This window comes from Oryctolagus cuniculus, chromosome 6 (genome assembly GCF_964237555.1).
Source record: "Oryctolagus cuniculus chromosome 6, mOryCun1.1, whole genome shotgun sequence".
NCBI classification, from domain to species: domain Eukaryota; kingdom Metazoa; phylum Chordata; class Mammalia; order Lagomorpha; family Leporidae; genus Oryctolagus; species Oryctolagus cuniculus.
The window spans coordinates 145,980,286-145,995,279 of record NC_091437.1 but is presented as its reverse complement, the minus strand read 5'-3'; the positions used below and the strand labels follow the sequence as shown (position 1 = coordinate 145,995,279).

General features: G+C 40.1%; 1 protein-coding gene across 6 annotated transcripts in view; it reads right to left on the bottom strand.

Annotated features, from left to right (window-relative positions):
• Window positions 1–14,994, bottom strand: part of COL14A1 (collagen type XIV alpha 1 chain) — a 262,146-nt gene that overhangs the window by 130,765 nt on the left and 116,387 nt on the right. For 3 of the 6 annotated variants that reach the window (XM_008255863.4, XM_002710753.5, XM_017341504.3), the window contains exons 14-19: window positions 13,210–13,349; window positions 6,624–6,750; window positions 4,783–4,922; window positions 4,170–4,302; window positions 2,547–2,606; window positions 898–1,049 (exon numbers count right to left, since the gene is read on the bottom strand). In XM_008255863.4, the coding sequence (XP_008254085.2) occupies window positions 898–1,049; window positions 2,547–2,606; window positions 4,170–4,302; window positions 4,783–4,922; window positions 6,624–6,750; window positions 13,210–13,349 (752 nt within the window). The remainder of the gene's footprint in view (window positions 1–897; window positions 1,050–2,546; window positions 2,607–4,169; window positions 4,303–4,782; window positions 4,923–6,623; window positions 6,751–13,209; window positions 13,350–14,994) is intronic. The other 3 variants (XM_070075442.1, XM_008255862.4, XM_070075441.1) reach the window with 1 other exon arrangement.

Sequence of the window (14,994 nt, the reverse complement as noted above, 5' to 3'; positions counted from 1 at the left end):
AATGAGTTGATGTCTGTGAAAAATATAAATGTGTGGGATCTTCAAATTCATGGGGAAACTATTAAAGAAAAACTATCTATGGGTTTTAAAATTTTTCTTCTGCACTAAAATGAATTTACCTCTTTTTGTTAAGAGACATAGAGAGAGAGCACCCCCTCTCTGCTGGCTTACACTCCAAAGGCCTGCAATAGCCATGGCTGGGCCAGGTCAAAGCCAGGAGCTATGAACTCCAGCTGGGTGTCCCATATGGATGGCACTGATGCAACTACTTGAGCCATCGTCTGCTGCCTTCCAGAGTATACACTAGCAGGAAGCTGGAATTGAGAGCTGAGCTGGGACTTGAACCCAAGGACTCTAATATGGAATGTGGGCATCCCAAGAGGTGTCACCATACCAAACGCCGCCCACTCCCCATATTTATCTTTTAATTGCATTTTCATTAATTTTTGAAGTATGTCATATTTGTTAATGGATGGCATTTTATTAGGAACTTTACATAAATAAGACCTTTTCTCTGTGTGCTTTGGTTAAAAGCTTTTTATAAGGTTCCCACAGACAAAACAGTTGAGTAACTGTAGATACAGTTGTATACATGTATAAACAGATACAAGTGTTTAAGGGCCCTTTTATGACCGAAATTTGCTGTTCTAACAGGTGGTGAAGACAACAGAAGCAATGATGGAAATGAGGTTCAGAGGTTTTATCAGTCTCAAAGAAATTGTATGGGAACTAGAAAATCATCAAGAACGAGTAGTGAAATTTGGATTAACTAAGAGCGTTAGTGTCTGGACATGGCAGAATCATCAAGAAACAAGCAGCAAAAAGCCTTTGGCAATAGCCTTGTTAGCTCTGTTAGGAAAGTCCATGTAGTTTCTAGTTAGCTGGACTCATACAGACCGTTCCTACCACTTCTTCCGCAGGGTCCCCTTGAGCGGTCAGGTAGGTCACCCTAAACTGCTCCACATTGCTGTCAGAAATGTCCCATTTTACCCGCAGGCTAGAAGTGGTTTCATCATCTACAACCAGGTTTCTGATTCCTGTCTGGAAAACTGAAATAAACACAACCAAGGATTAAAGAACTTTTAGCTCATCATATTTCAAACATTTAATGGGAGTCCCACATGGAGCAAGAATAGCTCATCTCTAATGGTTAGTGAGAGTCATGATACCTACCAGTTGCAAGAAAATACGGATTTAAGAGATGCTTACAAGATAAGAGACCCCTCAAAGCTCTCAGCTCTGTACATATTCATACACTTGCAAAGAGAACGTGGGAGAGGCAGTTGAACTAGCAAACCAGCACAGAAAGTACTAAGGGGAGCATGGTCATGTGAACCTCACACTAGTGCTTTGCTGAAGGGAGCAGATCTGCTCAGCCTGCTTGTGCAATCCTGTATCCAACAGGTGTCCCATCCACCTGGCCCCCATTTCCATCTAAACAATTGTTGCCTGAGCACGGATTGCTCACTCAGGCTGCCTTCATCCATTTGGCTCATACAGACATCAACTTTTCTCCGATGTTTGCCTAGACTTCTTCATTGAGTTCTGTGGCACATTCATTCTCATCTCCCAAGATTCCTGCTCCCTCTTTTGTCCCATTTTTTTCTTTTCCCATCTTCCCTGACTTCCTTTCATTCTGTCTTCCTCCACTGAATCTTCTTTTTCATTCATTTAGTCAGAAAACATTCATTGAACTTTTCCTATATGTCAAGCCATATATCAGGTCTTTGAGATATGCAGTGATTTTTCTCTTTGCCAAAACAGCGAAAGTGGCAGAGAGGAAGGAGCAGATTGAAATCTACCTAGAAAAACCAGGAGAGGCTTCCAGGTAGTGGTCATGGGAGAGGACTTGTCACATTGAAGGCAAGGAGTTCTTGACAGCAGAAAGGAATGGGGGATGCATAGGAAATACGGTTGAGACCAGGAAGGGAAGCCAGAATCAAATGGGGAAGATCTTGAAGGTTATGACAAAAGGACTTGCGGGCACAAAGCAGGGCTCCATAAAGATTAAATGAAGAATGAATGAAGGAATGAGTGGCCTCTAAAATGGTTTATATAAGGAAAATTACCATCAGCTGGTTGGGAGGTGTATTTCAGCAGAGAGAAAATAGCTGGTGCAGGGAGCACAATAGAGCAGCCAAGTCTCAGTTACCCTGGAAAGGCAGGGAAACTGTGATATGAGGAATTATCCACAGAGAGCAACAGGAGAAGTCCTAGATAAAACAGAGAGCAAAGCTATCTGGTGGAGGTCGGGGGAAGAGGTTTGCTAACTTCACATCCTTTGAAAGGTCAATCAGAGTCCAAGGCAAGGATGGAAATGGTAGAGCGACGTGACAGCAAGACTCGCGAGCTCTAAGACTGGAATTTAATGGTAAAGATGTTGGGAGGATCTGAAAGGAATTAAATATAAACCTGTTCACCTGAAAAGGAAGGGAGGGAATCACCTTTCAAGTTAAAAACATAAACTACATGAAGCTGGGATAACACAACTTCTGTTTAAATCAAACCTTGTTTTGGTAGATAAATAAGCTCATGTGTGTTCTTACCTGAAGTCACAGAACTGGTAGGTGCTATGGTTGTGACTGGTTCTGTCCAAAAACTGTCAACTAAAAAGAAATTCATTACTTTTAAATTTTGTAAAAATATAAATGACCACAACTATGGATATAATATTTTATAGCTTGGAAACTAAATTTCTCCCATATAATATCACTTGCTTTCCACAACAAACTTGACTGTGGTTGAAAAAGAAGGGTGTTCTAAGCATAGCAGACATATTTGTTTCCCAGATAAGGAAACTGAAACTCAACGACCTAAAAGTGCTTCATCATAGATACCGGACTCCACAGAAACATTTATACCTACAAAACTGTGAAACCTCCCAACTACTTTGAAACAGGGGCATAACCATAATTAAGGGAAATTAAACAGTGCTACAGACCAAGTTGTGAAACAGCTGCCAAACAAGACTACTAAGGATGGTAATGTGCTTGGACAAGAAGTGCCGCTTCTATTTCTTATATGAACCCTAGAAGTGGATATGTGGTACTCAGCTCCACTGCAATACACTCTGCCAATGGCTCACATCTCTGGGAACTGACTCACTTGAGATCACACCTGCCAGAGCATAGCTCTCCTGTAATGACTGGAGATGCAGAGGTACAAAGGCCCAATCCCATTATCTCAATTTGGGACAACTCAGAAGGGTCATCTCAGCTCTAGAGCTCCTAATAGGATTTGCTAAAGGTTCAGGTTCCACTTCTCCCTCTGCCTTACCCTGCTGTCCTCAGTTCATTACGTAAGTATCTCCCAACTGCACTCTTCAATAAACCTTCTGGATGCAATTTTCTGTCTCAGAATCTGATTCCAGGAAACCTATTCTAAGGCAATTCAACATGTGGTTAATATCTCATATTTAAAAAATGAAGGAATGAATGAATCAGTGAGTAAATTTTGTACAAGATTTTTGGAAGCAAAATCAACTTGGAAAATTCCAAAAACTCTTGGACATGTTTATTTGTTTGCAAATTTATACATTTATAAATTGTTCCATCCATCCATCCAGCTTCCGAGTATTTATTGTGCAGCTAAAAGCTGCCAAAAGTGGGCCAGTGTCATAGCACAGCAGGCTAAGGCACTGCTTGTGATGCTGGCATTCCATACTGAAGCATCAGTTCAATTCCCAGATACTCCACTTCTGATCTAGCTCCCTGCTAATGTGCCGGAGAAAGCAGTGGAGAATAGTCCAAGTGCCTGGCTCTGCCACCAACATGGGAGACTTGGATGGAGTCCCTGGCTTCTGGTCCAGCCCAAGCTGTTGTAGTGAATGGAAGGCATCTGATCTCTCTCTCTCTGCCCCTTTCAAATAAATATAAAAAATAGAATAAAATGATGTACCGAGTACTATGCTAAGTGCTGGGGAATATGATGCTTAACAAGACAGATACGGCCCCTTCCCTCATGATGCTAACAGTGTAGACGCTAAGATGCTTTACATACATATTTTGGTGAAGGTGAAGACATACCAAGAATTCTGGAGGGCAAAGAGAAATTGAAGTTTCCCTAGCCAGGGATAAGGCTAATGTTAAAAGAGAGCTAGAGAGGTGCAGAAGGTGCCAGAACACATGGTAGAAGCTTCTAAAGCCCATCTTTGCCAGACTAAGACTTACGGGTGGTCCCAACAGCAGTCACCACCTCACTCTCACTTCCATCATCAAGTACAGCCAACAGTGAAACTTCATATTCGGTGCCGGGCTCCAAGCCTTCAATAACATGTGAGTCTTGCTCTTCCCTTAGGACAACCTAAAAAGCGTTTGGTGCTTAGTAACTAGGTTTACTTGGATAAAAAGAAGAAAAACAAAGTGAAAAAATATAAAAATGAAAAATGTAATTCTTAGCATAAGAAGTCACCAAATGTAAAGAAATCCAAGGCTGTTGATGTCAATCTTTAAGTCATTAAACATTTTATTTCTTTTGATTCCTTCAACAAATAATCGTTAGTATCAAAAAAACTGATATTATGAGGTTTTATTAAATTTTATTTCTGAAAGCTAAATACTTTGAAAATCTGCAAAATATATAACTAAGTCCTGGCAATACTGAATTTTCATCGTAGAAAAATATATGATTTGACCTTTATAAAACTTCATGTCTTGCAGCATATTAATTACTTCTGGGATTTCCAATCTGTTTTAAAATGAACGCTATTCCAATGCATCAGTAGGCATTCAGTTTCAGGCAACATACTTAAGATTTATTTTCAGTGTGTTCCGAACAACTCACCTCTTGAGTCTTCCCACCATAGACTGGAATCCACATCAACTTGTGCTGCCCTTCATCAGCCGAGAGGGGATGCCAGGTCACTCTGAAACTGTCTGTCGTCACCTCATCGATTTCCAAGTATTGCTGGGCTGGAACTTCCTCTGTAAGCCAAGGCAGGAGATTTTGTTAGGGAAACGACAAGGTAAGAAAGCCAAAACACAAGCGGCTCCCGGGGGGCCTTAGGAAGAGAGGACTCTTTGAGGAATCTTTTGCTTGTGGAAAGCACATGGGTGAAGGGAAAGCACAGATCAGTCCAGTATGGACTTATGTCTCTGCTTCCAACACGCACCAGCAACAAAAATGAAGAAAACCATGGAATAACAAAATTCAAAGTTCTCCAGGGGCTTCCAGAATTCTTTTTTAAAAAATTCTTATTTACTTGTTAGAGTGAGAGGGTGAAAAAGGCAGAGAGAGAGAGAGAGAGAAACACTCCCCCCATGTGCTGGTTCACTTCCCAGTAGCCCATAACAACAAGAGATAGGCCAGGCTGAAGCCTGGAGCTAGCAACTCCATATGGGTCTCCCAGGTAGGTATCAGGAGTACAGTCACATGGGTCATCTGCTGCTGTCTCCCAGCTCTGTGTCAGCAGGAAGCCGGAGTCAGGAGCCAGAGGAGGCATCAAACTCGTGCACTCCAGTGTGGCACACAAGGATCCTGCCTGGCAATTTAACCACTAGGCTAGATGCCCACCCTACTTTCCAGAACTCTTAAATTCTCTCTCTGGCTCTTTTCATTAACTATATAAAAAAAGAGTGCCATATTATTTTACAAAGATATTATTTTTGAGCAAATTAACAAACGGTGCCCAAGAAGCTTGAGAAATGTTACCTTTTAGCTTTCTTTCCTTTAGGGACAAATCACTCCCTAGCAGTAAGTTAGTTCCTGCAGAAGAGTTTTTTTCCTTTTATCTTGTTCATACAGTTGCCATCAGAAGTGAAATGTAATTTACCAAACCTCCCACTATCTTACAACTTACACACTTTCAGGATGCACAACAAAGTTTAACATCCAGCTACATCCAAAGTAAATGTTCAAGTCACTGGCTTTTATTATTCAAGATCACGGTTTGATCTTGTTGCTAGGGCACTCTGAGAATTCCAAGTAAAGTGCGCCCTCAGGAAATTTTGTGAAATTACTGAACTTTTTTCTGTAAACATTATTTCCCCATCCAGCTTCTTTCTTGTTTTTCTCCAAACTGCCTTCTCATCTCCTCTGTGCAGGATTAACTTTGTACACAAGTGCAAGCAATGTTAAGTTCAGAGAGCAAACAAAGTTATTTCCCCCCTCAGAGTTAACAATGTTTTATATTTATTGAGTGATGACTGGATACATACAGAAAATGAAAATAATGTATTCCTGTCCTATATTATTAAGATTGTAGATTCCATGAAAATGCATTATTGGATAAAACTGATATATTAGGTTACATAGTATGAAACTGTCATTTTTGCAGGTCAAAAATTGTTGGACAGTAATAACTTCATATACACATTCATATAAATAGAAAAAATGGGATAATATTACATCAAGAAATGAAAGAAAAGATTGGATTAGGAAAAGAACAAGAGGCATATTTTTTAAATTGAGAACTTTCAAACTTAGATATGTCTGTCTCTTTCCTTACTCTGATATAAAATAATTATTCAGTGCATGTATTTGCTATCTAATTGTTCATTTGTTAATAACAAAATCAATAAAAAATAAAATGTGATCCCTTCAAAATCACAATTAGCGGAGATGTTCCAGGTTCTGGTTTCAATGTAGTCACTCTTGAAACGCCCTCAAACCATCATGAAGCTTACCTGTGGTAAAAACCCCAGTCAGAGGCTCTGACTGCCCTTCCTCGTACATGGAGAAAATGGCCACAGTATATTCTGTGAGTGGTGTCAAGCCTTTCAGAGGGAAGGTAGTAATAGGATCAACTTCAACCTGCAAAAGAGAGGAGACGAAACAGTTACATCTGATGCTTTTGTCCACAGCATCGTTTTATTATTATCTGCAGTTCACTTGGCTAGCAGCAGAGCTATACATGCTGCAAACAAATTATTGAATTATAAAACCAGTCAGCTTCTATCTACCTATCTCTCATCTTGCACCCTTAGATAGATTACCTCCTAATTAAATCTCAGGACAACTTTGCAACCAATATCACTTTGTCTCATGAAAAGTATAGGGAATTTTAGTGGTAGATACAAAGATCTAGACCGTCTCCAGCCAGATCTGCTATGGGAAGCCAGTTTTTTAGTTTCAGGTAAGTAATACACATAACTTCCTGTAAGAATTGGAGAGGTGAGCAACCATACAGAGAAAGATTCAGAGAGTACCAATGCTAAAGAAAATAGTACACATTTGAAATATGCCTGCATCTTCCACAGAAAGATGTATCTGGGGACAACATGGACCAATCTCTCTTTTTTTTTTTAAGCTTACAAAATGTTTTTTTAACTTTTATTTAATGAATATAAATTTCCAAAGTACAGAATATGGATTACAATGGCTTCCCCCCCATAACGTCCCTCCAACCCGCAACCCTCCCCTTATCCACTCCCTCTCCCCTTCCATTCACATCAAGATTCATTTTTGATTCTGTTTATATACAGAAGATCAGTTTAGCATACATTAAGTAAATATTTCAACAGTTTGCTCCCACACAGAAACATAAAGTGAAAAATACTGTTTGAGGACTAGTTATAGCATTAAATCTCAATGTACAGCACACTAAGGACAAAGATCCTACATGAGGAGTAAGTGCACAATGACTCCTGTTGTTGACTTAACAAATTGACACTCTTGTTTATGGCATCAGTAATCACCCTAGGCTCTTGTCATGAGCTGCCAAGGCTGTGGAAGCCCCCTGAGTTAACTGACTCTGATCATATTTAGAAAAGGCCATGGTCAACGTGGAAGTTTTCTCCTCCCTTCAGAGAAAGGTACCTCCTTCTTTGACGACCCATTCTTTCCACTGGGATCTCACTCGCGGAGATCTTTCATTTAGGTTTTTTTCTTTTTTTTCCCCAGAGTGTCTTGGCTTTCCATGCCTGAAATATTCTCATGGGCATTTCAGCCGGATCTGCATGCCTTAAGGGCTGATTCTGAGGCCACAGTGCTGTTAGGACATTTGCCATTCTATGGGTCTGCTGTGTATCTCACTTCCCATGTTGGATCATTCTCTCCCTTTTTGATTCTATCAGCTAGTATTTGCAGACACTATTCTTGTTTATGTGATCCCTTTGGTTCCTAGTCCTATCATTATGATCAATTGTGAACAGAAATTGATCACTGGGACTAGTGAGATGGCATTGGTACATGCCACCTCGATGGGATTGAATTAGAATCCCCTGGTATGTTTCTAAGTCTACCGTTTGAGGTAAGTCAGCTTGAGCATGTCCCGAATTGCACATCTCTTCCCTCTCTTATTCCCACTCTTATATTTAACAGCGATCACTTTTCAGTTAAGTTTCAGCACTTAAGAAGAATTGTGTATTGATTACAGTATTCAACCAAAAGTATTAAGTAGAACAAACAAAAAAAATACTCAGAGGGATAACATATTAAGCTGCTCATCAACAGTCAGGACCAATCTCTTTAGTGCACATGAGGGATAGAGATCAAGGGTCTAAGAAATGGAAGGGCGAAAAAAGAGAAATCTACAACAAAGAGCAGACTTTGAAAAAGAAATTCCTACACTGAGAAGAGATGAAGACAGAACCTGGAAGGTGGCCCTGATCAAAGTCACCTTCAAGGGGAGAGGAAGGACAGACACATCTTTATCATTGAGAAGTGGGGTGTTGGTCTAAGGAGCTGTAAAGAACAAAGAGCAGACATAGGGCACCCATACCTAAGTACTTCACATATCTTCTTAATTAATCCTCACAGAAACTTATCACAATTTCTCACAAGACACATGGGCTCTGGTGAGCCTCAGGAAAAATGAAATAACTGTGCTCACCTGGGAGCAGGCTCCCCCCAGATAGGTCCTAATTAAAACATGTTCAAGAGACATTTTGGAGCAATATCAATAAGATCTCTTATTTATAATACTATCAATGGCTAAATCTTGAAGCTGGTGAAGAGGAAGATGACAAACTCACTCGATGTGTTTGCTGATGGCAGTCAAAGTGATCCTTTCCAAAATATAAAATGTCATTCCCCTACTTTAACTTGCACTGTTTCCCTCCAAATCAAAACCAAGCATCCAGAGATAACCTCGTCACATCTTATAGTCAGAGGCACTACCCCTCATTTCTTCCACATTCCCAGTGTCCCACTAAGCTCCAGCAATGCTGCGCTCTAGCGGGGCGAGTGAATATGCAATTTATTCTGCTCATGAGTCTATTCCCAAGCTCTTTTCAGAAGCAGGCCTTCCTCATGTATTTGGACTGCACTTAAATAGCAGCTCCTCAGATGGGTTGTTCTCTACCACTGTTTTTTCTCTCCTGGCACCAATCACACCTGAAATTTTTTTTATTTATTTATGTACTTATTGTCTATGTCCTAAACAGAATGTACACTGCTTGAGGGAAGAATCTTTAGTTCACGTTATAGGTTGAACTGTATTTTTGCTTTGTGTGAATAGAATAAATCAAAGAGAATGAAGATAGAGGTGTCAAAGAGCCTTTAAAAAATAAAAAAAGCACTCCTCTAAGTTAAGAGCCAGTTCATAAATAATATACATCTCTAAGGCACCAACCTGGGGCAGGAATTTTGCCTTGGATGCCTTCATCCCAGTGCCAATTCAAGTCCTAGCTACTCTGCTTCCAAACCAGCTTTCTGCTAATTCACCCAGGAAGGTATTGGGCAATGGCCCAAATATCTGGGTCCTTGTCTCCCATTTGGGAGACCTAGATGGAGCTCCAGGCCCCTGGTTTTAGCCTGGCCCGGCCTCAGTTGTTATAGGCATTTGGGAGTGAACCACTGGATGGAAGATTTATATATATATATATATATATATATATATATATATATATGACAGAAAAAGAGGGATATATATATATATCTGCCTTTCATATAAATATATAAATAAATCTTTTTTCAAAAGCATACAACTCTGAGAAGAAAAGCTTCCATTTTACCATATTGGTGCCCTGAGCCACTCTGCCACAGAGCGCCAGATAACCACAGCCTTTTCACCCCAGCTGAGGTCCAGACATGGAAGTGAAGTCATCTTGGGAGTTCCAGCCCAGCAAAACTCCAAGAAGAATGCAAGACTCACCCTGGCTGACACCACATGGCTAAGCTCGCCCAAGTTGCGCAATCATGGGCTGCTATTTTAAGCTGAACATCAGTCACACAGCAATGTTTAACTGAAATGACACCATTTTCTTTTGAATCAAGAATTGATAACATTATTCACCATCCCCAGCACTTACTGTTTACTCCAGTCTACATATTGTCCGCATGCTTTATACATATTAACTGACTCAATACTTAGCACACTGTTGTAGGGTGACTAAATATTACCCCCAACTTAAAGATGACAGAAAAGAGGATAAGTAAGTTGCCCAAGGAAAATCAGATTGTGAGTGCATGCTTCTGTGTGTATTTGTGTGTGTCGAAAAGGATCTAGTTTATTAAAGTATTTATTTGACACTAAGCATTTTATATCATTTCAACATTGATTATTTTATTTCATTGAATAAAGGCCTTCAGGCATTTTCTCTTTTTATTAATTATCATATTTTAACCTATTAGTTCTGGAACTGGGTTTCTTTTTTGGTGTAGTACTTTTAAGATGTAGGAGAATTTAAGTAAATGTTAACAAATGACTATGATTACATCGTTATGCAACCAATTTTGAGAATGCTTTTTCAAACAATCTAAAGGCTTAACTTCAGCCTAATTTTGGGAAGGATGAAAAGAGAGCCCTTGATGAGGAATGAGGGATTAGACTTCTCTCTGGGCTCTGCATCTGAGTCACTGCTGTTGGGAACTGGCCTCTGAGTCTAAAAACTGTGGCCTTTGCATTTATAAAACTCAAATGGCAGCCATTAATTCTCTATCATGTTTGCACATACCCCAAATCCTTTCAAAGTAAACGCTATCCAAGATGGCTTATGTACTTAATTTAACTACTCTTGCCTTGCCAGAATTTTGTTCTGAAAGATTGCATAAAGCACTCTCTGAAGAGCACTCAAAATAGTTCCTGGCTCATGGCAAGTGCTCAGAAAACATTAGCTTCCATTGTCATCATCGCCTTCTTCATCATAACCACTACCATCACCATGATCACCATCATCACCAGTGGTGTAAGTGTCTGGTTTTATTTTTATTCTTTTGTCTTCATAAAGTTGAGGAGAGCATTAATACAGCAAAGATGCAGAGAGGAGAAGAGGAAGTAAGGGAAGAAGGTGGGAGAAAGAGGGAATGAAGTAGGGAAGATGAGAGGAAGAGGAAGTGAAACAGAAAACTATTAATTTTGTGTAATGCAAGTTTTTATAATTAATTACATGAATGCACAAAGTATATTTTAGTAGAGATATTTAAAAGTTCATTCTGTGATATTTTGGGGGATTTCCTAAGAACCAAACTGTTGTATTATCTGTAATAGAAGCTTATTAAATTCTTAGAAGCTAAGGCAACATCTGGTAGGACTATCCACACTTAAAATCATATGTTCCAAAATTAGGCAAAGTAACACTTCATTTAAATGACACTTATCCAGCGACCTTGACACTCAATTTCATGGCCAAGGACTTGGAAATAAAACACACACAGAGGCAGACATTGTGGCATTTAGAGGTAGGGCCTATGGGAGGTGAGTAGGATTAGATATAGTCATTAGGGTAGAGAGTCTACATTGAATTCTGATGGCTCACTAAGAAGAGAGAGAGACCAGAAGACACACTTGTCTTTTGCCATGTGATACCCAGCACCATCTCTGGAATCTGCCAGCAAAAAGGCCAACACCAGCTGTGGTCCCTCAATGTTGTACCTCCAGAGCCATGAGCCAAATTAAATTTCTTTTTATTTAATCTTACCCAGTCTGTTACATTGTGTTACTGATAGCAGAAAATGCACTAATTTAGCACCTATGTCCCCAAAATGAGAACACAAAATATACCTGTTAGCCTGCCATCTCAAGAAAAGACAAACAGGAGAAAGAGTCTATTCCTACACATTGATTGGCATGCTTCCCTCATCCTGTTATCTTCCTCATCTCATACTCAACTCAACTTTGCATTTTTATTTCTCTCATTTTATCGTTACAAGTTCCTGTCTTCAGAAGCAAAACAAACAACAATGAGTTCTTTAGGATTGTTTTCCCTGAGGACTTCAGAAGGTTTAATGGAAGATGTTGAACAATGTTAGCAAATGTGCATGATTATATATCCATTATACAACATCCCTTTTGAGGGTACATTCTGTAAAATATTGCTTGGATTTAACTGCAGGAAAGTTTGTCTCTGCATATGAAATACTTGAATTATTTTTTCAGAAAAAAGAAATGATGTGGCCCAACATATTTCCTTCTTTGTCATAGCTTCCTGGACCAAGATAAGAAAACATAAAAATAACTTTATCTTGCTAAAACATATTTCCAAGAATTTCTGAAGGTATTAGTCACTTCATGCAAGATACTATATCTTCAGGGGTTTTAACAAGCTCTATTATTTGAAAGTATTTTCCTATACAAACTTGGACTATTGATTTTTTTAAACTTAGGCTTATCTACCTGGGGTCTTTTAGATGCCAATTTACTCACAAGTAATAACCTGGATAACACCTACACTATTTCTAATTTGATATTTCTATGAAGATAAATAATATCATACCCCCTTCCACAAGTATTTTCCAAAGATGACCACAACAGTGTGTATCTCCCATTCTGCACGACTCTCTTATCATGGAACTGACATGCTTCCCACTACAGGTAAGATCTGCATTTCTCCCCACCTTGAATCTGGGCAGGGGCTGTGACATCTCCTATAACAGTGTGCGGTAGAGATGACAGTAAGACACTTCTGAGTTTGAGTTATTAAAGAAGCTAATGCTTTCATCTAACTCTCTCTCCCTCTTTGTAGATGTGAGAGGTGGAACTACTAGATCAGTTCCCCCAAAACTGCATGCTGGAGGCATCCTGTGAAGAGTCTGGCTGCAGAAGTGGAGCTGTGCGCCAGCTCACAGCCACTGCAGTCTCTCCAGACCAGGCATCAGACACATGAGTAACGAAGCCTTGAACATGACACCAGCTCCAGCCACTATCTATAACCACATGAGTGACATCCAGTCAGAACTGCATATTCAAGCTGCATTTCTGGACTCACAGAAACTTTGAGAGAAAACAAGTGGTAGTATTTTTAAACCTTTAGGTTTGGGTATGATTGATTCTACAGTCATATATATCTAATACACAATCGCTCAAAAATATATTCATGTTCCACCACTTGCCTCATTGATTTCAGTCCCATCTGCATTGTTATATACGATTCTGTAGCCACTGATCTTTCTTGAAGTTGGGTCCCAGGTTAATCGGGCACTGTTAGAGCCAACATTGGAGATCCTCAAGTTTCTTGGTGGACTTAAGGGCACTTTGAAAGAAATGGAATAGAAAAGAATTAAAAACTTAAGTAACACCCATTGAAAAGTGATAAGAAACAGCATCTTTGATTTCTAAACTCTTACAGGTAAAAATCTCACCCAGATAGTAGCATAACTCTGAAATAGCCTGAATAGTGAATTGTCACTAGTTTGTGCTCAAACTGACAAAGAAAATGTTTTTCTTGTAGAGAATAAATAGTAGTAATACATTACACATGCTTAGACATAAGTAAGATTTAGGTAAAGTTTCTGTGCCTTTTTGTCTCTGGTTATTGCTATCATTATAGCCTGATGTAAAAATGAAACCTAACAGATGGAGACACAAGGTCATGTGAAATCAAATCTTAGCTATTCCATGGAAATTTCATGTGACTTTGGCAAAGTCACTCTTTCTCAGCTCCATGGCTTCCCACATGTAAAATGGGAACTATCATCTGTCATCTCCAACTTAACCTGTCCAAAACTGTACCTGCTGACTACCAGCTCCTCCCCCAACCTTCTCCTTCAGTCTTTCGCTTTGAGCAAACTGGAACTCTATACTTCCATCATTCGGGCCTAAAACCTTGGAGTCATCCTGGGTTTTCATTCTGCTTACCATTTACTGCCAATCCATCATCACCCACATCCTTCCAGACACATCCAGAACCCGAAGCCTTCTCTTCTCCTCCACTGTTCAAATTGGAGGAAGCGCCTGTCCCATTTTTGCTTCAATGTCCATAGTTGTCTCCTAGCTGATGTCCCTGCTTCTATCTGTCTCCCTACTGCAGCCATTCTTATGTGAGCAGAGTCCTCCTTTGAAAGCCTAAGCCAGATAATTTTACTTCTCTGCACAAATACCTGCCAAAGGTTCCCAAATCCCTCTGAGTAAATCCACAGAATCTTAAAATGGCTACACACCCTACACACCCAGCCCTCTGCCATCCTGCTGCCCTCATCTCCCACACTGGCCTCAGCCATCAGAAGCCACTCTTTCTGGTGCTGGAATATGGCAAACAGTTCACGTGTAGGGTACTGCCCTTGCTGTCCCCTTTGCCCCAGGCCTCTCCCCCAGATATCTGCACAGCTGGTTACCTTGTCTCTGGACATTTGCCACCTTCTTGTGAGGTTTTCCAGGATCATCTGTGTAAATAACTCTTCTACCCCAGCACTCCTTATCTCCTTTCCTGCCTTATTTTCTTTTTCACTGAACACTTTAGGTTTACTGCTTCTCTCCCCCAAAGGAAATTTGGTTAAATTATGCTCTCATGTTTACATCTAACATGGCAAATAATAAATATTTATTGAATTAATGAGTAATCACTTGCCCTGGATAAACCACAATGGATCTATGAAACTAAACAAAAATAAACAGTTTACTGTTACTTTAAAACTACTTAGAGGGTCCGGCACTGTGGCTTAGCGGGTAAAGCCGCCACTTGCAGTGCCGGCATCCCATATGGGCTCCAGTTTGAGTCCCAGCTGCTCCACTTCCGATCTAGCTCTCTGCTATAGCCTGGGAAAGCAGTAGAAGATGGCGCAAATCCTTGGGTCCCTGTACCCAAGTGGGAGACCCGGAACAAGCTCCTGGCTTTGGATAGGCGCAGCTCCGGCCATTGTGGCCATCTGGGGAGTGAACCAGTGGATGGAAGACCTATC